The sequence below is a fragment of the Lethenteron reissneri genome, chromosome 26 (assembly GCF_015708825.2).
Source record: "Lethenteron reissneri isolate LAM-NWPU_2019-01 chromosome 26, ASM1570882v1, whole genome shotgun sequence".
Classification (NCBI taxonomy): domain Eukaryota; kingdom Metazoa; phylum Chordata; class Hyperoartia; order Petromyzontiformes; family Petromyzontidae; genus Lethenteron; species Lethenteron reissneri.
This window is the reverse complement of record NC_083804.1, coordinates 6216141-6239731: the sequence shown is the minus strand read 5'-3', so window position 1 is coordinate 6239731 and position 23591 is coordinate 6216141. Positions and strand designations below refer to the sequence as shown.

General features: G+C 45.6%; 1 protein-coding gene across 4 annotated transcripts; it reads right to left on the bottom strand.

Moving 5' to 3' along the window:
- Positions 1-4052: 4052 nt before the first annotated feature.
- On the bottom strand, positions 4053-15247 carry FGFR1OP2 (FGFR1 oncogene partner 2). Of its 4 annotated transcripts, XM_061559914.1 has the most exons (7): positions 15143-15201; positions 14239-14302; positions 13402-13649; positions 12612-12729; positions 9984-10126; positions 7839-7952; positions 4053-6957 (listed from the first exon to the last, which is right to left on the bottom strand). In XM_061559914.1, the coding sequence occupies exons 3-7, from the start codon at positions 13534-13536 to the stop codon at positions 6859-6861; spliced, it is 609 nt and encodes a 202-aa protein (XP_061415898.1). In that variant the 5' UTR covers positions 13537-13649; positions 14239-14302; positions 15143-15201; the 3' UTR covers positions 4053-6858. The 4 variants fall into 4 exon arrangements, with proteins under 4 accessions (XP_061415898.1, XP_061415900.1, XP_061415899.1 ...); XM_061559916.1 differs by lacking the exons at positions 14239-14302; positions 15143-15201 and adding an exon at positions 15226-15247; XM_061559915.1 differs by lacking the exon at positions 14239-14302 and having other exon boundaries at positions 15143-15219.
- Between the last annotated feature and the right edge of the window lie 8344 nt (positions 15248-23591).

Below are 23591 nucleotides of genomic sequence, written 5' to 3'. Positions count from 1 at the left end.
GAAGTTCAGTTCACCGTGGGAGTTCAGTTCACCATGGTAGTTCAGTTCACCATGGGAGTTCAGTTCACCATGGGAGTTCAGTTCACCATGGGAGTTCAGTTCACCATGGTAGTTCAGTTCACCGTGGAAGTTCAGTTCACCATGGGAGTTCAGTTCACCATGGGAGTTCAGTTCACCATGGGAGTTCAGTTCACCGTGGAAGTTCAGTTCACCATGGTAGTTCAGTTCACCATGGGAGTTCAGTTCACCATGGGAGTCCAGTTCACCATGGTAGTTCAGTTCACCGTGGAAGTTCAGTTCACCATGGGAGTTCAGTTCACCGTGGGAGTTCAGTTCACCGTGGAAGTTCAGTTCACCATGGGAGTTCAGTTCACCGTGGAAGTTCAGTTCACCGTGAGAGTTCAGTTCACCATGGGAGTTCAGTTCACCATGGGAGTTTAGTTCACCGTGGGAGTTCAGTTCACCATGGGAGTTCAGTTCACCATGGTAGTCCAGTTCACCATGGGAGTTCAGTTCACCGTGGGAGTTCAGTTCACCATGGGAGTTCAGTTCACCATGGGAGTTCAGTTCACCATGGGAGTCCAGTTCACCATGGGAGTTCAGTTCACCATGGTAGTCCAGTTCACCATGGGAGTTCAGTTCACCATGGTAGTCCAGTTCACCATGGGAGTTCAGTTCACCATGGTAGTCCAGTTCACCATGGGAGTTCAGTTCACCATGGTAGTCCAGTTCACCATGGGAGTTCAGTTCACCGTGGTAGTCCAGTTCACCATGGGAGTTCAGTTCACCATGGTAGTCCAGTTCACCATGGGAGTTCAGTTCACCATGGTAGTCCAGTTCACCATGGGAGTTCAGTTCACCATGGTAGTCCAGTTCACCATGGGAGTTCAGTTCACCGTGGTAGTCCAGTTCACCATGGGAGTTCAGTTCACCATGGGAGTCCAGTTCACCATGGGAGTTCAGTTCACCATGGGAGTCCAGTTCACCATGGGAGTCCAGTTCACCATGGGAGTTCAGTTCACCATGGGAGTCCAGTTCACCATGGTAGTCCAGTTCACCATGGGAGTCCAGTTCACCATGGGAGTCCAGTTCACCATGGGAGTTCAGTTCACCATGGGAGTCCAGTTCACCATGGTAGTCCAGTTCACCATGGTAGTCCAGTTCACCATGGGAGTCCAGTTCACCATGGGAGTCCAGTTCACCATGGGAGTCCAGTTCACCATGGGAGTTCAGTTCACCGTGGGAGTCCAGCTTACCGTGGGAGTCCAGTTCACCATGGGAGTCCAGTTTACCATGGGCAGAGGTCAGCAACCTGCGGGTCCAGAGCCGCATGCGGCTGCATTCAGGACTGTTTCGTGAAGTTATTTACCAAGTATCTCCGTCTCGTATTCACGTGCATTGCGGCTCTTGAAATTTTGAGTTTTTTGTACCGTATTCGAAAAAACCATGGCTCTTGTTATGTTGCTTGGCGACCCCCTGATTTAAAGGATTTATCTCGAGCAAGCACAGCACGGTAATCTTGGCAGGACCGCGGGGAGTGTGAAGGGGAGGTTTCTTTGCTACATAGCTACATATCAATGCCACCAACACTCATAGCTAGCAGCAATGCTGCCACAAGAGGGCTTTTTTTGTTTTAGCCTACGCAGCTAACAGGTATGTTGCTACGACAGGTTTTTTTTTACCTTCGTAGCTACAGCAGCAGTTGTTGCATTCAGTTGAGGTTTTTTTTTTTACCTCCATCATAAGAGGATTTACTTTCACTATTGCTTGGCCACAATAAGCGGGTTACATCCACAAGTGTTGCCAACGCAGAGGGTTTACCACCAGTGGGTGTGTTAGCAGAGTTTACATTTACTTTGTTTTCATTTTAGAGGGATTTCATTCTGCAGGTTTTAATCTCCACCTTAAAGCCAGTTTATGTATTTTCTCGTAAGCTGGCGTGGCGAATCAGGGGTCACTGTTTCTCCTTCTAAAGCATGGCTCGGCAACAAAAACGACAAGCAGGGACATTTTTTTCGAATTCGGTCAAAAAAACCCAGTATTATATGAGCCGTGAATGCGCGTGAATACGAGACGGACCTTAATAAATAACGCCAGAAAGCGGCCGTTAAAGAGCCGAATGTTGCCAACCCCTGCCTGCCCATGGTAAACTGGATTTCCATGGTCACGGGTCGGCAACCAAAATAACAATAGCCATTTGTTTCGAATTTCAAGAGCCGCAATGCAGCTTCGGAGCCGCAGGTTGCTGACCCCTGTTCTAAAGTCATCTATATCGGTCTCGTATTTTTTTTTTAAAGGTAACCCCCCTGGGCTTCGTTTAGCCCATGCTTGCTTGTGATGGATGACTTTTGCGATTATCCAGGAAAGGCGCACCGAGTCTCCACTCTTTTTCAGGAGGGTCCTGCCAAGTTTTTTTTTTGCAGAAGGGACAATGTTACGTATAATCCCAATTTAGTAATTTGCGGGTAATTTTTTGGCATTTGCCATGTTTTGGGACAATAAAAGTTATGTGCACTGCAAAGGTGATCTGTAATTTGAAATCCAGGGAATGTTCGATTTTACAAGGTGAAGTTGCAGCATTGAAACGTTTTCACGCCACTGCTGAAAATAAGTTTATACTTGATTAAATAAACATTCACATTCTTAAGAAATTTTTACACAACCGCCCCAAGCAGGGCCATACTAAATAACAGTTTTCAGACATTTATTCCTACTTTAAAAATATTAATTTACATCCCAAAGTGAAATTTATGTCTGTGGCAGTACATACAGACCCCACCCACACACTTGGGGATGTTGAATCGTTTTTTTTTGCATCACCGGCAACCACATGAAAAAGGCCAGGTTAACGGCGTTTGTGATTTGAATTTAACTAAGTGTATGCCCTGTATTTAAATTTCTAATATCACATCTACAATCCGAAGTATCCTTCCATTTCATGATGAACAATCTATCCTTAATTCAGTGGCGTAGTTAGAATCGGCGCTGGTGGAAATACTGAAATCTCCCCCCCCCCCTCTCTTCATAACGCGGAGTCAATGCCCTTTCTGCACTCGTCCCATCTGCACTCAATAGCCAGGCCACTGCCCGAATCGCGGCCCTATTACTGCATCGTCAAGTAGAAGACGCCTCTCATCTCCTTGTCAAATGGTACGTACTCCCTCTCCTGGTGCCTTACCCACCCTGCAGTCACTAATTTCCATAATAATCTTGAGTTACTTTGCATCCCTGGAAAAAGTATGAAAATCTCGAAGCAAAGGGACCGGTTATTCCCATTGACTGTCACCCCCCATCCTGACGAAATCCTCGCTACTCAGTGAGAAAATACTGCTTACAATGTCCGTTATAATGATGCTGTCTTGATGTAGCGTGAGCAATAATTAATAAGAGGGTGGGAAGTGATATTTGCAACAGCCGTTGGATCGAGCAGAAGTCATTGATGTTGCGTTGTGGTTATGGTTGCGGCACTTATCATAGAAAGAATATCTCACGTTGCTGGAATAGGAGAGAACTACATATAAATGCATTGTCTTGAGTAGTGTATCATCAAATAGCTTCGAACGGAGACTTTTCATGTGCCGGTATAACTCGTATTTTTACTACACAGTACAACTCCTCGCTGGATTTTAACTAAGAACTCGTAAAGAAGCGTCTCCCCATTGACTGTAGGCACATGGAGAAGACACAATTTCATGGCAGAATTGGGTAAGCAACTTTGACATTTTGAATTGAGCAAAGTGAGAAGCACCGGTGTAAAATGAAAATCAGGATGCAAATTTACGAGTCACACGTGCAGGGAAGTGTAGAGGTCAACGAGTGTGGCACCAACACGCTATTGACCAAGGGGAAGATCTAAAGCCAGTTGGTGGGATACTGTAATAGCAAACCTTTGTGGTTACGAGTTGACCGTTCAACATGTGGAACCCAGTCGACAGAAGTGATGGTGAGGTATCGTTCGCATTAACTGCGATAACCTCGTGACCTTGAATGCTGAAGAACCGAAGAGTAGCTTTCACGCAGTTACGATACAAGAAACTCCAGACAAACATGGGCACTGTTACAAAAGTGAATCGTTTCATTTGCACGCGTACACAAGCAGGTGGGCCCTTCAGACGTCGGCGAGGCAGAATACAGAGGGCACACGCAAGAAAAATAGTTTCATTTAAAAAAATGTACATCGAGTGAAGAGCCACACGCTGGGTACCTGTCGCTTGGAACGTGTGAAACGCACGTGCACGGGCACACATTATGGGTAGATACAATTTATATGTACACACGCGTACCCACACACTCAAGAGTACAAAATTATGTACCGATCACGCTTGTACATGCACTTACAACTCAATTGCATTCACACGCGCGTAAAAGTGATATACGTGTCATACGCACATACACGTTGCTATATTTGTATACACACTGCCATACTTTCAGAAATAAAGCATTCACACAAATGCACACACAAACTTCCAAATTATTAAAGCGTAAACACACAAATGCATACTCCCACACAAAACGAATAAACTTGGTTTTGCATTTACCCAATGCCTGAATTTTTGGAAGCATCCGTCATTGTTCTATAAGTCAGGATTCTCAGAAATCGAGTTTCAACTTAACAATGAACCAAGTTGAGCCAATATGAATGAAGCCCTCAGTAACATCACTTTTCAAGCTCAACGAGTTGCAATGCATCAGAAACTATTCACCGTTCTCCCCACCACATTCACCCACACAGTTACCGATCCTAATTTTCCTAAATACTGTACGCCATTTGGGCAGACTGCCATTCATTTGAAATTAAAGATTTCGGAGTTCTGGGCACTAGATGTCTCAACGGCTGTCAGAAGCAAACTGCACACGTGACCAACTATGAAGGCTGGCATGACACACGAGGGGGGGGGGGGGGTAAGGCGAGAACCACAGCTGGTTATTTAACTCGCGCCAATATTCACAAACTACATCGGACACATTCTCTGCCGAGCAATGCCAGGGAAGACGCCCTCTGCTCAGGTTGGTTTTGCTCATGCGTTTAAGAAGAAAACCAAAATGGCAACGTAACTGGTGAAAACCAAAGCACCAATTAAATATTCAAGTGACAATGTGACAGTATGATTTTTCTCGAGACACCGATGCTCATGAATCAGCACCGTGTGATTCTTGGTAAAAAAAAAGCGACCAGAGATTCAATAAGGTTCGTGTGTAGCCAAAACGAGAAGAGAATAAGAATTGTTGTTCTACTGTTGGCTGAGAATTCCATGGATCTGCAAGCTTCAGGACCACCATGGGGAGGATAGCTTTAAGGAAGCGTGGGAAGAGCAAACTCGTTCATGCCACACGTGCCAGCGCTGGCAGCTTGACTCCGATTGCAATCAAAGTTGTGGCCTAAGGAAAACGGGGTCAAAGTCATCCAAGAAATACATTGTTCATTGATGCGAAACTGTGGACGACTGGTGGGATGCATGTCCAGCTGAAGCGATGAACAGTCTCGAAGGGATTGGAGAAAGCATACTCGGCCACCAGAGCCTCCTAATTCTCCAATGGTGGGAAGTTCCATGTGTGCTGTACTGAGTGTAAGTTCTTCACGTGGTGACTATACACTGCATCCAAAAAAAATCATCATACAAGAATAGGCTTTTGCACCAAAATTTTGTCTAGCGTTGCAGTGATGGCTTATTTGGCAGACAAGCACAAAACGAATCAATCATGCATCCATAAAGCTGAACAGTGCCCAGTCTAACGATTATGTAGGGAGACCATTAAGAATGTCTGTTACCTATGTTATGAAATTGAGGTGTAGCCATTTTATCGGTAGGAGATTCCAGAATGGATTCTAATTTTTCACTCCCGTCTACATCGGTGCCAACATCACAGCTGCAAAACAACAAGTAGAACCGATTATGCAACATATATATATTTTTTACTATTATGTATACATAATAAAATATACAATGACTCCCAATTTAGCATTATAGACAAGTGCCGTGAGCAAACACCTATCACGGTTGGCATGGCACGTGAGATGGTGGTCTGGTCAGCACATGGGATCGGCTACCTTTTGACTCTCTAGTGCCATCAAACCAGGTACTCATGTTAGACCGAGTTAACTTAGGAGGGGTCCAGGCAAGGTTCAAATACTAAATTCCACTTAGAGTGCAGTGCACCATCCACCACGTTACCACTGCCATTCGCAGCACACACAATCGTCATACTCACGTGCCCGCAGACACACATACATGCATGCATGGCTCCCATCCTACTAAAGAGGGCAGCCCAAAATACCCTTAAAATGAGCACGTGATGCACACTAGGACTCCAAAGTGCTTCTTCACGAGTGAGAGGACTCAATGACGGTACATTCGCAAAACACGCTGACCGCAACGCCATTTGTTACAAACTCCAAAAGCAAAAAGCACCAAGCTCAGCTGCATGGGCAGGCTCAGCGACTATCTTACAAGAGTGTACACGAGGGTAGAAGAAACTCAATAAGTTACCGGCGGTAGGAGCAACAATGCCTGCCCTCATCCCGATGGGTGCACATGACTTCCAGACAAAAGTGTGCACGTGGCACACACACACACACGTGTGGGACCAAGTATACAGGTAAGGGTGTTGCCGCATGTTAAACGTGTATTCCTGTGATAATGCCTACATGCATGTGTACACAAGAATGATTTATCTCTTGAGAATGTGCATTCATGGGCAAAATGTCTGTACAAGAGATACTATAGTATGGACAAAGGTGTGCACCCTTTCGCCAATGTGCGAGTTTATGTGTGAGTGTTACTAAGTGGATGAGTCTGAAAACGCGCAAGAGTTGGGCAGTATCACTGTATATATACTACCCTTTTATATCCTCCACCCTCAGTCCCCAGCTTTGCCAGCCAACTTTGCCTCCTCCACAACACTCATAAAGCTCTCCTTGCTGATCTTCAGCAGGTCCCGCAGAGTCTTATTCTCGAGCTGTGAACCGCACATACAAGCACCGTTGACAAATCTGGACATGTACTGCATCGGAGGGTGTAGTATAAATAATAAATGATAATGAAACCGTCATTCCTGGACTCCACTTATCAAAACCGCACGCATGAGATGGCACTTCATTCACACGGCGTGGAGAACGGTTTGCACTTGTCCACCATCCAATAAACATGTACAAAGCATGAAAATAATGATCAATCGCATTACTGTCAGCTGCTTTCACACAATTGCAGTAGCTGATATATGTACTTCGTTTTGGGGGGAAATTAATATACTATTATATCGTATTACTATATGCAATGGTGGGTGCAGTGGTTCGTGCACTGAGTTCTAACATGAGTGGCGTGTGGTATCTGAACTGGTACTAGACACCAACCCGTACTAACCAATCGTGGTTACGTATGGTCCATGACTGATGTGTATTGACAAAAGGCTTTATATTATTAACTAATTATAATAATTAGCATAATGAGGTAACGCTTAAATTATATGTAGAAACACTTTCTTTATTACTAAAGGTACAGCCCTGCAATTTCTTACTTATGCAACTGCTGGCAGAGGGCCTCCCACTAGAGCGAGCTCTGGGGAACCCCCTTTGGAAGAGGTGGAAGGAACCACATTCTACCCCTTCCCATGCAATGTGCTGATGCGGCTGCTGTTTACCAATTTATACATCTGCGTAGACAGAGGGAGGGTGAATGAATAATCTTGCTCAGTGTTTCAACTGTCATGCCGGAAGACTGACCAGCGACCTCTGGATTTATCCTTAAGTACTTGAAATAATGAAACTTTGACAATTCATTTCAAATTATTCTTGTAAGCGGTGTAAAATATGTGCATGGTATCAATGCTAATGGTATTACCTCCAGCTGTGCCATCTTCTCCTGCTCGCGGATGACCTCTGCGTCATCAGCATTGATGGCCTTCTTCATCACCGCTGCCATCTCGCACACCTTTTCCACCTGCGCCTGCAGTTCCTGCAGTGGAAACACACAAAGATAAAGATAGCCTGAACAGACTGTTGGGGTAAGTGCTGTCAGCGAGCACCTATGAAAGGCCAGCACGGCACACGAGGGTGTGGGTGGTCAGCATTACACCCGGCTACCTCTGTCTCCCTCAGTGGCCATATTCACACATTGCACCAGGTACTCATTTGAGGCTGAGTCAACCTACGGGAGGCACAGGACTGGTTCACACACACGCAAGTGTAACATTTCAGGATTTGGACCTTAATACAAATTGCACAATACCAGCGTGTGCGCATATATAAAACACACAACAACCAGCACTTCAATGTGCTTATTTAGATAAACCCACACATTTCTCAATTTAATTCCCGAAGTGGCCAGCAGAGGGCAGTGCATAAAAAAAATCCATATTTTTTACTATATTCTTTGGGTCTTTCGGTAAAGTCACTTAGATGGTTTCTTTGAACCATCTACGTTATGAATTCCTGCAGTCACGAAAGCTTCAAGTCAAGATTTTTTACTGTACTTTTTTCTGCTCCCACGTCTATGATCCCTCCCTTCACCAATAACCCACACGACCCGCACGGCATGGGGAGGCCCTCATCTAGCAGTGGACTGAAAATGGACTGTAAGTTGCAAAAAAACAAGCTATACCATCATAAACGTCACAACTGCACGCTTAGGTTCCATACCCAAGTCACCAGGTGGTGGTCGTGGTGATCAAACCATCAACCTAGGTAATTTTAACTGACCTGGTGTCAGGTGTGCCAAAATGGTTGATCAACCAATCAATCACAAAGACAGCAAAAATCAAGCAAAAACAAAACCTGAGTTTGCAGTCTCCTCAATCAAAAGTTATTCGACGAGATAGACAGTCACTGTCTACTTTCAGCATGCATTTCACATTTTATAACACCCATTTCTCCAGAATGTACTATCAGTCAGATATGCGGTGATAAAATATTCCTCCAAAAGAGGGTTGCCAAACAGATATGTTCATTCAATACAAAACGTGGGATTTTAATACAATCCAGAGGTTGGAAGAAACAAATATTTGTATATCAATGTTCGAATAAACGATGAGCTGTCCCACCACAGCAATGCAGCACTTTCACTTTACCCCGCGCTTCCCGCACAACACAAAGTGACATATAACCGGTGCTTGATTTCTACAAGTCAGCATTTGGCCCTTCCCTCCTCCCCCCACTCTCGGGCTTAAAACAACACTGTGGTCATAATTGAGTGCCATTGTTTCGCATTTACGATACTTGGCCAACATAAAACACTGTCAAGAATTGCGCTGTCAGTAAAAAAAATACATCCCATCTTGGTCCGTGTGTCCATAAAAAAAAATAAGAAGAGCATTGAGAATCCTGTTCCATAACTCTCTCCTGACAGACAGCAGATGTTCATTGTGTAACGTTAAGGGACATTCTCAGAAGATGATACTGCAGAACCAGAGACCAGTAGGTGTCTTCATTATGCTTATCTCACAAAACCAATTAACAGTGTTAAGCGAAATCCTGCAAAATAAATAAACTTGGCCTCCATTTGCAAGCTCGGCATTAATTGTGGATAACCAGTGGAGCTCTAACAGCGTGACTCATCTGAAAATGATGGTTAGCACTATTCTATTCATATTCTGTGAGTCTATGCTCCCATGTCTTCATTACCCGTCTTTACCAACCCTCACGGAAGTGTGGCAAGTTGAAGTATGGTCAAATAATCCCCGAAACCTGCGTGGCATGAGGCGGCCCTCATCCAGCAGTGGATTGACAAAAGAGCTCTACATCTAGATTACATGAATAAAATTCAAATACTGTAAAGCTCTATGAAGCAAACTTATGAGTCCTTAAGAAATTTACCTCGTAAATGATTCTCTAGGAATCGACTTGTGCCAATCTGGAGGAAGCCATTACTGTTGAAGTAAATGGATGCCGATAGAAATATAAATATATGTGGGCAAAGTGAGCAAGGGATACTTAAACGCAGTGCTTGCGTAGAACTTCTCTGGGGGGCACCTCAATCTGCCACGCTCACCTTACAGTGGATCTCCTTGAGGGTGAGGACCACCTTGTTCTCCTCCGTCTTGTTGGAGGACAGCAGGCTCACCATCTGCTCACGGTACTTGCCCATGATCAGCTCAAGGGCCGACTGATGTTCCTCCAGGGCAACCCTGAGCTCTGTGAATGCGCGCACAACACGTGTCCGAATGAATGCACGAACGCCCGTGCACACAGCTCCACAAGTGTGTGCACACTCTCAAGGCGTTTTCATGCAAATGGCAGACACAAGCATTAAGATTATTGTGTGAGATTGTGAGGCAAATTGGATTTACAAGCACCTGTTTTGGTCCATCATATTGCACACATTAAGGTAGTGTGGCAAGTCCTACATTGGGCCACCTTTGTTTACCCAGTGCTGACACCACACTCCAGATACATATTTGAAGCCGAGTTTGTGTGGGAGTCCCATGAAGCTTTAGACACCACTTGCGACTGGTGTTATGCACTATAACGAAGCTAGGTACACTTTTAGGCCACTTTTAGTGTAAATGGCTCACTAGCAAGCCACACAAAAGACCCACGTCTTCTGGGTTAACTGCTTGGCCTAGAGTAACAGTCCAAGCAACTTATACACAGCATTATGCTAACCATGAAAAGATGCTGCTACTCAACTCGCTCAAGAGTGAGATAACTGCCAGAGAAAGTCATGGTCAAATTATTCATGAAGATACTTCCTCCACCCCTTCTACAACAATGCCATTCCTCATGGAAATGGGGAGGGTAGAGTATTCAATGACACAATATACCTGAGGAGGTGTTTTGTTTGGTTGGGGTCGATAAAGCCTCACGTCTTTGTGGTATGCTGCAGGTTCAGCAGCAGGATCCCTCAAGCTGGTCAAAACATATCAATGTAGGAGCCAGAGGACACATCTGATGCACCCCTCAATGAATCTATCCTACGTGTCTTTATCCGTGCCTGTTTACCATCATGAAGGTGCCCATTTACCTTGAACAGGAGATCGGGGTACACGGAGGCAAGAAAAATAACCCAATGATCTGGCATCTTGATGGCTTTGTTGGCCTTGAGCAGCTATATGCATAAGTGTAGATTGTTAAATTTTAAAAGCCCCTACATATGCTACAGGACAGACAGAAAATAGCATATATGCAGGATCCCACTGTCTAAACCCACACTGGAATACTGCAAGTTTGTCGGCATGCCTGGCAAGAATATGTTGCATAATTCTTGCCAATACCTTTTGCAGGATACTGAGGAAGGAGATACCCTGGTAGTTAGAATTGAAGTTCCCCTTTTTTATACAGAGACCACGATTGCGTCCTTCTAATCCTGTATAACCCTGTGATCCAAACAGTTGTGATGATATCATCCAAGGCAGCCTACACACAACCATTTTTCTGAGGAAGTCATTCCTGGCCACTACTTTATCTGGTCTCTAACTCCAGGTGACCCTTTGCACCTCCTTGGCAAAGGGCAAATTCTACCAGCCACTCTCAGGGTGTGGCTATTTTTTCCAACCGTTGACGTTCCACAACCCCGATAGTATAATCTATGTTGCCCCATGAGGTTGCTTGCATTGAGTAGCTCCTCCACTCCACTCCCTTAATTATGGTAATCGGGTTGGATTCTGCTGGTATTTAAGAGTATTTCATGATCACAAGTACTTTCCATCTCAGCGACTCACAACCACCAATTATCCTTGCAGTGCTAACTGGCTCCCTGGACCTCTGACAAAAGGCATGGGATGTTGTAACATGCTGGGAATCGGCGCTGCACTTTTTTCAACAAGTAGGAACACCTCCTTCATTAGCTACAATGTACGGAGAGGCCTCGATCATGTACAAAGAAACATCAAAGCAGCTGTGTGGGCTACAATCCTAAACCTTATGTCACCATCAAGAGATGCTAACCCCAACTGCAAACAACAATCACATGCTCACTTCCAACACCCAACAGCAAGCAGAGACCAGGCTATTCTGGGTTTGATTGCAATCCTAGGTATACGCTCACTCTGGAAGAACAGCAGGCAAAGATGACCTACCATTGGCCAGTGGGCCTAGAGTTTAGCTTCTGGTGTGAGTCACCTTGAGATATACATCCCTGCAGAAGTGAGAAAGTTTAACACGTAGCTTTTCGCGACTAATATATCATCCATTATACAGGTTTTTTGGGGCTAGATTGCGTAAATATGTGTGTCGTTAAACCCACCACCACCTGACACAGCCAATTAGTAAGGTTTGTCACGTAAACAGAACATGCCAATTCGTTACGAGTACAGCACAACGGTGTGTTGGAGAGAAAATCCACAACATTTACAATCTGAGTACGACGTTTCGCCAGTAATTACAACTTCAACGCCAATTGAGAATGACACAGCGCTCAAGAGTCTGGTGTGACCTGAACCACACGCAGCTGCCTTTGTCTTCCAGGACTAATATTTCCACACCTGATAATGTACTCCTCCTTTAAAGTTGCGTTGACCTCGGGGAGGTTCGGGGTAGGTTCAGATACCCCTTGATCCCCATGTTACCCATGGATGGTATTCACACTCAGGATTGTAGTGCAATGCATGAACAACCACGCAACAGCTCCCGACACCTCCAAAAACACATACGTGCACTACACATTTATTCGGTGCGCTACCTTTATTTTCCTGCTGAAGCTCCCGGATCTGCCGATTCTCCTGCTGGATGCCAAGGACGAGTGCTGAGCGGGGCCGGTGCCGTGCCACCTCATTCAGCTCGATCACCTCTTCTTGATACTGAACACACACATGGATACACAAACCCGCCTAAATACAGCCTCGTAATTATTGAGGTATATATTTAACGAGATTCAATTATAGTGAGCATAGCAGAAGGGGTGTATGGGCCAGCATCACGCAAATATCGGCATCTTTGTTCCACCAGGAAATATGTAAACAGCCATACCAAGGTACTAGGTATAAACATTAGTAATGGGCAAAGATGGCTCGGAGTAAATATGGATGCACCAATCTCTTGTATACCAAACATGTTAACACATATATAAACTTGAGCCTGGAAGGTATAATACAACACTCGTGGCAAGAGGTCGCAATCGGGAACCCGATACCCATACCCTACCCGGGTACCCGTTTTTGACCCTGGTGCGGCCGGGTACGGGTACGGGTAGGCCGTGAGTCACTGGTGAGTAATCGTTTGTCACTCATTTCACAACGTCTTGTCTCTTCTCACAATTCAAATTCCTAGAATCAACCCACCCGTGCCTGCAACATGGCTTCATCCCAGAGGTTGCAATCGGGTACGGGTAGGGTACGGCTACCCGTACCCGGCCGGGTACGGGTACCCGTTTGCGACCCTGGTGCGGCCGGGTACGGGTAAGGAATCAAAACCCGTTTGCGACCTCTGCTCGTGGCCCAAGTGCCAGCACTGGGTAGCCAGCATTCATTCACCTGCTTCATGGCTTCCACGCGCTTATTGAGCGCAGACGTCTGCTCGATGAGCGACTCGGCTGCGCTGTCATGCTCCTTGAGTCGGTCAACCAGCGCACGGGCGTCCGCTAGAACCTTGTCCATGGAGCAGCTCATGGCTGCTCGCCTGGCCGGTCCACTCGCCCTCCCACTAATCCGCCACTCGTCTTGTCACTATTCCGCTGGTCCACTTGCAGTGCGATCTCACGCCCACTCTGGGAGGCTGCAAACTTCCGCACAAAGAAAGCAAGCAATTTTTAAAAGCCAGACATACGAGGGTGTAGAATGGGTGACGATTGTAATGGGATGTCAGAGCACTGACCTAGTGTCTCCAGATTGAACAAAGTTTCTTCTACTCTTGACTCCAATATGAATGACTGTGATTATGATAAAAAAACATCACGAATTTAAAGGCCCTGTACGTGGTTGTACGTGCCCGTGTAAACCTCTTAGGACTCAAAATGCTTACTATGACCTACTATTATTCATAACATGACTTAAGATCTTAATTAGCAATTTACAAGCATCTCAACGAAAAAATGTTCCTGTGACAATGCATAGTTAACGCATAGGTCATAATAGAGAGTTGTGTTATCTTGGTTAGACACTTTCAAAATATCAGTGTTAGATATATTTTTATCCGGCTGGGTAGCAAGGTGGTTAAATCCACAAGCACAAGGCTAGAGTTATTATCCTGGTTATGGGGAGCTAAGCCCGTCATCCTGACATGATCAATAACGTGACTATCACAGTGGTTGTTCTAAAGAGACTGGCTCTACCACGGGGAATGTGGAATTTCTACCACTGAAAAAGCCCCACCACAGATGAGTGCCTCTCCAATTCGTGCTTGAGCAAGGTGACGCTGTGGCTTGGGTGAGTCTCCCTGCTCACATAAAGAGTAGAAACGGAGGAGAGCGAAGACAAGAGAGAAACAGCGGGACAGATGATGAGAATTTTGTGATAAGAGGAGTGACAGACGTTACATTGTAAAGTGAATAATTAAAAAGTGAGGTGCACAGGACAGTGAGCAGGGATGACATGGATGAGATGGCAGTGATGGTGGAGAGAGGGGAGTAAGTTTGACACGTAGGCTTTCGCGACCAATAGTATTCATAATACAGATGTTTGGGTCAGATCGCGTAAACGTATGTCGAACCTCTTTCACACCGTACGTAGCCAACCGTGCTCATCAGAGGTGCCGGAAAATACAACTCGGCAGAGATGTAAATGAGACGGTGGGCACACGAGGGTGGAGATACACGCCAGCAATTTGTCCGCGAAGAGTTTGCGTGTGGCGAGTGACACGATCGAGTGTTGTGAGTCCGTGACAAGGTAGTTGACAGTGGGGAGTGGGTAGAGATGGTAGAGATAGCAATGTGCTTGGGGTAGCGTGCGACGGCGGGGGAGAAGGGTAGAGTTAGGGGGTTAAAGTTGACACGCTCGAGTGAGGGTCGAGGGTAGAGTATGAGCCGAGAAGATGGGGGGGGGGGGGGGGGGGACGCGCGAACGAAGCCGCGACCGGGGAGTGCCACCCCCTACGACCCGTACGGGCATCTAGGCAAGACCGAGGCTCCAGCCGGGCGACACCGAGGCGTCAGCCCGGTTGCTCGTGTCGAGCGCGCGAAGCCGTCGGCGAGCGGGCAAACACGCTCGCGGGTACGGGGGGAGGGCTGTTGTTCAGTGAGAACTAAACAAGAACGAAAAACAAGACGCGGGAACTCACTCCGAGGCGATATTTCGCCAAACAAAAACTACGGAGGCCTCCTTCCTCGCTCTCCCCCCCAACCCCCGCGTCGTTCAACCAACCTTCGGGAGCGTGACGTCACCGGAAGTGAAATGCAACGGCCACGTGGGGGGTGAAGGGGGGTGAAGGGGAGGGTGGAGGGGAGGGGTGGTGGAGGGGTTGTGGAGGGGGGGGTGGTGGGGGGGGAGGTGGGGGGTGGTGGAGGAGGGTGGTGGAGGGGGGGTGGTGGAGGGGGGTGGTGGAGGGGGTGGTGGAGGGGGGGGGTGGAGGGGGGGTGGGAGGGGTGGAGGGGGGGTGGAGGGGGTGGTGGAGGGGGTGGTGGAGGGGGGGGGGTAGAGGGGGAGGTGGAGGGGGAGGTGGAGGGGAGGGGTGGTGGAGGGGAGGGGTGGTGGAGGGGAGTGGTGGAGGGGGGGTGGTGGAGGGGGGGGGGTGGAGGGGGGGGGTGAAGGGGAGGGGGGTGAGGGGAGGGGTGGTGGAGGGGGGGGGTGAAGGGGAGGGGTGGTGGAGGGGGGGGGAGTGGAGGGGGGGTGAAGGGGCGGGAGACGGGTGGGTGTCATAAACCCCACAGCAGTCGTGGTCTATCCACTGCTGGATGAAGCCACTCCGGGTTTCGTCACCAAAAGAGTCCCCCCCCCACTCTCGACGAGCCGTCACGGACCGCCTCGCCGACATCCGAATCAATTTGTTCGGCAAAACATGAATTCGTCATGCACACGCTGCACGCGCCTGATGATGGTTGAACACGGACCAGGTGATGTGAAATAAATTAATTTGGTGATGTGCTGATGTTGCTTGCGTTAGCAGTGGTGCACGGACACAATGTATTAACAAACAAAACAACTCTCAGGCCTCTATGTGCTCTGAAGAAGGGCCATTGGCCGAAACGTCGACTATTTTAAAACATTTTAGGCATTGTAATCGACAAATGTATTGAGTTTTTTTAGATCAAATAAGTTCTGTATCACTTGGTTGCAATTTACAGTGGTTATTTTGATCCATACATAGGAACGTGGAATTTGAGCCAAATAGCTCAAGGTAACCAAAGTTGCTGAACACCGCCCAAGACTCTTCTGAGCTTCTAAATACTTTCACGTTTTATTTTATTTTACTACGGTAATGCACATGTCAATCATCTGCTGGATGACGACTTCCACACCACGTACGGGTCATGTGGGCCACCCTGGTTAATGTGGCTGGGCGAAGGCGTGGAACAGACGCGGGAGCGTAAACTGTGAAGGCGAGGGTTGGTAGATCCCGTAAATGCAACTGTAACACCAATGGTATTATATAGTCTTCTTGTACAGTCTGGACCAGCATAGCAATTCATACCTGTACAGGGGTTGTCTTGCAAATGAGTGATTATGATCTCAAAATATATTTAACGCATTTCTATCTTAATATTGCTCAATGACTTTCCAGAAGTGTGAAAATTGGATAAAATGTACATTTTTAACTCGTAAATCATATTTTCAGAGTGGATTGACACATTATTTATACAGAAACAAGATTCAATCCACAAATCACAAATCAGCCTAAACGTGTGAATGACTTGTAAATAATATAAATATAAAGTTCAATATAAAATGATATACAGTGTCTGTGTATTTTAATTAGCAGTATACATGTCTCATATTTAACAAGTCGTATTACTTGCTTCAAATTGATGATGATGAAAACTGTAACCCTTCGAGGGTTTTCCACATTAATATTTTAGCTTGACCTCCAATATCACCACCCATCCACAAGGGGCCTGCGTGGCCCACTGGTTATTCCGGCTCAAATGAAGGATCCAGGAAGCTGGTCCCCATCCCATCACCTCTCTTCCCACTTAAAACAGCTTCCTGGACTGTGACGTGGCTTTTCTAAAATATCTCGAGACATTTTTTGTTTTTTTTATTCATGTTTTTTCGTTGTGCTCGGTTAGATTTTTTTTTTAGATAAATGTACAGGCCTTTGTCAATCTACTGCTGGATGACGGACTCCTGTAGTCACGCCGCGCGTGTCGTGAGGGATATTTGACGATTCGATCCCACGCTCATCTTTTAGGCTTGTCAACTCTGCAAGCTATTCAGGGAGATTTATTATTATTAACAATTTTAATTCCTAAAATATCCTGTTAAATTATCCCGCATTGCTTTCAATAAATGGTCATTGAGAGACTAATTCTTGTAGAGACTTCCGGTCAATCACAACGCTATGATCAGTGATGGGTCGGTCGGTGAATGTAGTTGAGCATTTGACGTATGAGCATAGACGTAGAGTACAACGATATGTACACGTACTGTGGAAGTCGCTGCATTGCCCTCTGTTGCTTACAACGTAGTACTGCAGTATATCTGAATCTTTATTTATCCGGGAGAAATCCGATTAGCTATGAAGCTCCTTTTCACAGATGTGCAGGGGCGGATCAGAACGTTACAACAAACAGTACAAAGAAAAAAAAACAACAATCGGATGCAAAGTATAGGAAAGAAAAGCAAACCACTAAAACAGATATGTTGAATGGTGATCGCCCATCTATCGGCAAACATAGATCGTAGAGTACAATATACTGTCTCTTAACTGTACATTTTCACATTCGTTTATGTTTGTACTATATTATATAAGAATAACTCCTGTCAATACTTTAAACAAGGTATCAGACCGCCGCGTAGATGCAGTACTGCCTCAAAGAAGAGCTAAATTATCGTTGTAATGCATTTCTTGCAATAATGTATTCTTCACTGTGTCTTCTGCCGTGCCACGGATAGCCACTGTAGAATCTCATTATTTGAATAAAGATGCAAAGAAAATCGCCATTGACTTTGATGGAAATTTATTGACAGTCTAGGAATTGCCAATAAACTCTCCTTTCATTTCAATGGCCATCCCCTGCGTCTCCATTCAAATTTATTGCATTAATTATATAGTACAATTCTTCTTTAACAGAGTGTTTTGCTAAATGTCACATTCAGGTGAATAGTGAAATGAACATTGGGAACACCCCGTTGAGAAATCGCGATTCTATCATAGGATTCAAATATGATTCCTACAGAAATAGCCCAACACTATTCTCCATACATAAAAACAACTGTAGTTCTCTCATATTGAACACTTATTTTCAGATGCACTTCTGCGGCCGTATAGAACGCTCTTCCTTCCGATATTAGGAAGGTACTGGAGCTATGCACTTTAAGATATGATATTACAAATATTTTTTTTCTTCTTGGTTCTTTCGGTAAAGTCACGTAGAAGGGAAATAATAAAATAATAAAAATAAAACATAATAAAATAATTATCACGACGTTTTAAATCGAAATAAAAATAATTTATTTAGAACTCCTTTTTGTGTTTAGTGTGCTATCCTTCCCCCGTACCTCCGATTAGTTGGCTACGTACGGTGAAAAAGAAGTTAAACGTACATCCAGACACTCACATATATATTACGTTACATTTGTACATATACCTACGATAATCACCCAGGAATGTCTGTCCTTAACGCTCGTGACGTCACTCCACATGGACCAGCCCCCCTACTTAATATTCATAAGCAAGTGACGTCCTCCAAATAGACACCCCCCCCCCATTAATATTTCCTACTATAATGAGCCAATAATTTCTGTGTGCAACGCTCGTGACGTCACTCCACGTCGACCAGCCCCCTAATTAATAATCATGAACAGGTTACATCCTCCACATGGACCACTCATTAATAATCATGAGCAGGTGACGTCACTCCACATGGAGCACCCTCCCCCCCTCATTAATAATCATGAGCAGGTGACGTCACTCCACATCGAACAGCCCCCCCCCCTCATTAATAATCATGAAGAGGTGACGTCCTCCAAATGGACACCCCCCCCATTCATAATAATTAGCGGGTGACGTCACTCCACATGGCGGGGGGGGGGCGAGGCGCTTCCTCCCCCCTTCTCGGCGTCAACTGACAACCCTCACTACAAAGGCAGAACTCTCACGTCACGTGATCTCCGTAACGCTGTTGAGACATCAAAGTAACAAGTATAACCCGTAAAAACAAAGTTTTTCACTATAAATCCTTTATATGCGTGGCGGCCAGAGTCCTCTCGTCCTCTGGCTTGAGATGGCTGCCACCTATGGGTCAGATGATTTTCTGCCAGTATTAAGCAATTGGTAATTAAATATTTAATTTGTTTTCCCTAAACAGTGTAAAATTTTGGAAAAAAAAATTCACGAACATTCATTGTCACGCAGAACGAGTCTGTGTGCAAAATGTCAGCTCGATTGGATCACGGGAAGTGGGTTAAAAAACGACCGAAAGATTTGCACGGTCCTAAGCAAGCAAGCAAGCACGCAAGCAAGCGAACTTAATATAAAGAATTTAAAAAGGACGTCGTGATGAATAAGGGTTATCACCTTCAAATGAAATAAGTCTGTGTCACCGCGCCCTTACAAACTGCACGCGCATTGATGCAATGAATATCAGGTCGCGGTCTGCTTTTCGCTTGCACGTTTCAGAGATTTACTGCAATACACCCGTCCTTGGACGGGCAAAAGGCTAGTAATGAGCATGTACCCCTTGAATAGCATCACGCATAAGTATAAACGTGTCGTTAACCCGCCACCACCCGACACAGCCAATTTGTAAGGTTTGTCACGTAAACAAAATGTGCCAATTAGTTACTACTTCAGCTCACCCGGTGTGTTGAAGAGTAAATTGACAACATTTATAATTTGAGCACGACGTTTCGCTGGTAATTACGTCCAGAATCATCGGGCGATTTTACCAGAATTAACAACCATGACAAGCATGGCTCGTGTCACCCTCTAGCCAACACAGCTTTTAAAATACAGTAATATTTTGCAAGCTGATGTATGGAATTCGCTTGATTCTTTGGTTGTATTGGAACCTGAATTGTGCCTCCCCTCCCTCTCCCCTCCCCCTCGCCCCTCCCTCTCCCCTCTCCCTCTCCCTCGCCTCCCCCCTCCCCTCCTCCTTGCCTCCCCTCCCCCTACCCTCCCCTCCCCTCCCCCCCCTCTCTCCCCTCCCCCTCGCCCCCCTCCCCTCCCTCTCCCCTCCCCCTTCCTCTCCCCTCCCCCTCGCCTCCCCCCTCCCCCTTGCCTCCCCTCCCCCTACCCTCCCCTCCCCCTCCCTCCCCCTCTCTCCCCTCCCCCTCGCCTCTCCCTCCCCCTCGCCTCTCCCTCCCCTCCTCCTCCCTCTCCCCTCCCCCTCGCCTCCCCCCCCTCCCCCTCACCTCCCTCCCCTCCCAATCCCCTCCCCTCCCAATCGCCCTCCCCCTCCCCTCCCTCAACTCAATAGTTTTTGCACCTACTTAAGCCGAGAGGAATTTACGGACGATGATGACTCAGGTATTTCTATATTGAGACGTTTCAATTGTTAAGAGGTTGGTTTGACCGGACATGCCGTAGATTTGTTTTGCTTGTTTAGGAACATCAATGTGTTTTAGAAGCATGGTTTAAAATAAATTTAAATGTGTCGTGTGTTCATGATATGTTTACGCTTCATTGTATATTGCAGGAGTTTTATCTATGTTTTAATCGGGGAACAGTGAGTAAGGAGGCCCCTACTCCGCACTGTAAATAATTTCTTTGCTACGTTTCCACGACCATTGGAAAGCAGACCCTAGCCGTGATTTGTATCTTCTCTCAAATCAATCAGGAGCCACGCTATCACAGGATATAATGAATCCGCAACAGAATGACTGATAGATTATGTTAAATGCTCTGGCCCAAATATGGAGTAATTGGGCGTGGCTTTGTCCAAATGAGGAATACTGGAACGGGATTCCAGACCTGTCAGTCCATACGGTTTGGGGACATCCATTGAGTCGGTATGCAAAAATCTGACAAAACTCGACCCCTCTCCCCCTCCCTGTACGCACGCGGACTTTTTAAACCACCTCCTACCTGCGTACCAACAATTGACGCACACCCCCCTCCCCCCGAATCCTATAGAACGGCCGATGTTTAATCCACGCAGAAACGATAAAGGATTAATAATATTGACGTGTTTAAGCAAACAGATAGTCCACCGCCGGCTGCATTAAATAATTAAGTTGCGTACCTTGGCCACTTATTTTGCTGAGCTGCGTGATAGCTGCAGTCAGGAGTACGGTGGCACACGAGTGACACCTCTCCCACAGTCCCACTTCTCCCGGCAGTACTTGTTGTCTGACAGCTGAATAAACTGTGGCTCATTTGAAGTCCAATGTAGACAAATTATTATCGAGGCTTCACCGCCCCCCCTCCCGTTTCCTATGCGTACATACATTGTCAGTAGACCCCCCATACGCACGCGTACGCATTTGGGTTAACCCCACTCCATGCGTACGTACTAAATGGATGGCCCCTTTACCCGTATTCTTGTACAGGGAAATTGAGTTTTCAGGTCCATATGGCGTACAGCCGTTTCAATACGGGCAAACCTATGTGTTTGTTTGTGTTTCTTTATTGTGATGGGAATTTGTAGGATGAACGTTGCGGCTTGCAAGGGCACGGGGTGACCAATAATGTCTGAATTGGTCCGTAATCAGGTAGGCACTGATAAGAGGTTGACAGGAATGGGATTCGGCCGATTTTTTTACGATCCAACGCTCGATCGCAGCTCGATCCATGCACGAACACGTAGACCCAAGACAATATTCAAAATGTCATAACTTGATCCATACTGAAACACATAAGACACATGATTTATGGATCGAAAGAGACGATTTCTGGATTGAAAAAAACCCCCACATTACCCCGCCCATTGACGCTGATTGGCTTCCCTGAGGATTAACATGATTTTAGATTTGAAGCTTTCGTGACTGCAAGGATTCATACTCTTAGGTTTAAATAAAATGATAATAAATGAAAATAAAGCAATAATTGATAAATCAATATTAATTGCTTTATTTTGATCTATTTTCATTTATTATTATTATTTTATTATTATTTTTGACCTACGTGACTTTACCGAAAAAAACCCAAGAGTATTAACATAATTTATCATTAGGTCCGTCGCGGATTTATTATATCCTGTTACAGCGCAAATATGTTATCTCGGCCCACCCGCTCTATCCCCCTCCCCACCCCTCCTGTCTCTCCACAGCCGGGGAAGGAAGTGGTCGTAATTTATTAGAGTACAATTCTGTAAAATCTGCATTGAACGGAGGACGGTCAAAGCTACAAGCTTACAGATCTCTTAAAAAGCGCAATTCGGGGGGAAATTTAAACGGGCCGATTGGTGCCAGCTTAGGCCCGGTAATGCTACTTTATTGAGATTCCAGGGCGAGTCCCACGACTTCACCGCGGTTGCAGACTTGCTTCCCAGTGGTCGTGGGAATGAGAAGATGAGTGAACGTCGTTTTAAGGAGCTCAGCATCGTGCAAATCAGTGGCCTCGCGACTCCATTTATCTGTATAGGGCTTCATCTTCTTTGTTCTTTCGGTAAAGTCACGTAGAAGGGAAATAATAAAATAATAGAAATAAAACATAATAAAATTATTAAGATGTTTTATTTTTATTATTTTATAATTATTTTATAATGTTTTATTTTTATTATTTTATTATTTCCCTTCTACGTGACTTTAACGAAAGAACCAAGAAGATGAATCCCTGCAGTCACGAAAGCTTTAAATCTGTATAGGGCTGTCAAAGATTAATTATATGAGCGACGCGACGCACATGTGTTTACTGCGCACGCATTAGCCCAGCGTTTGACTTGGTTTTGTAATGAATAGGGGGGGGGGGGGTTAAGAACAACTACATTCAATAATTTCCCCAGCCAGATACAAACGCGCATAATCCTTGACTCCAAAACTTCAGAGATTCCACGCTGATGTCACGGGGTTCCGATTTTATTATCACTCCCAGATTTTACATTCTCGTTTGTATCGTTTCTCGTGTTTTTATTGTCCGATTTGCACATTGTCGTTCGATTCATTCGTCAACACTTCTCATTGGCACATACTTTGCATGCATAGTCGAGAAACATTGATTCTTTAGAACACGCGTTGTTCGATGCACACACATATATGGGGAGATGTTGACTACCTCGCCTGGTGTGCAGGAGATCATGGGTTCGAACCCAACCGTGACGCCTGCTTTATATTTGGAGTTTGCGTGTCACATTTAGAAACACGCGTTTAGAGTATTTGGCTGCTATACATTTCCACATGATAAGCCACTTCGTTGGGCTATCATTTTTCGATAGCCAGGTCGCTTCTGAAAAACAGCTATATGGCTCAGTGGGTCTTACCTGGTAAATTTGCTCGTTAATGTATATGCAGTATACTACGGAGTGTTTGAAAATCATGGACCCAATTTCAAAGCAGTATATTTCACGATGGCAACATGTTACAATTACACAAAAAGTTACAAACGGTTTAATGAGTTATGAAGTTTTAATAACCATTTATAAATGCTTTATGTGCCCTACACCTGCTGTACGGACAACATCGAGACGATA

What these genes read in the sequence shown, in the direction of transcription:
- FGFR1OP2 (XM_061559916.1), bottom strand. Translation starts at nt 13,536, where the DNA reads ATGAGCTGCTCCATGGACAAGGTTCTAGCGGACGCCCGTGCGCTGGTT. An exon ending in GCGTGGAAGCCATGAAGCAG is followed by an intron (nt 12,730 to 13,401) that starts GTGAATGAATGC and finishes GTGTGTGTTCAG; the next exon opens with TATCAAGAAGAGGTGATCGA. An exon ending in GCTTCAGCAGGAAAATAAAG is followed by an intron (nt 10,127 to 12,611) that starts GTAGCGCACCGA and finishes GCGCATTCACAG; the next exon opens with AGCTCAGGGTTGCCCTGGAG.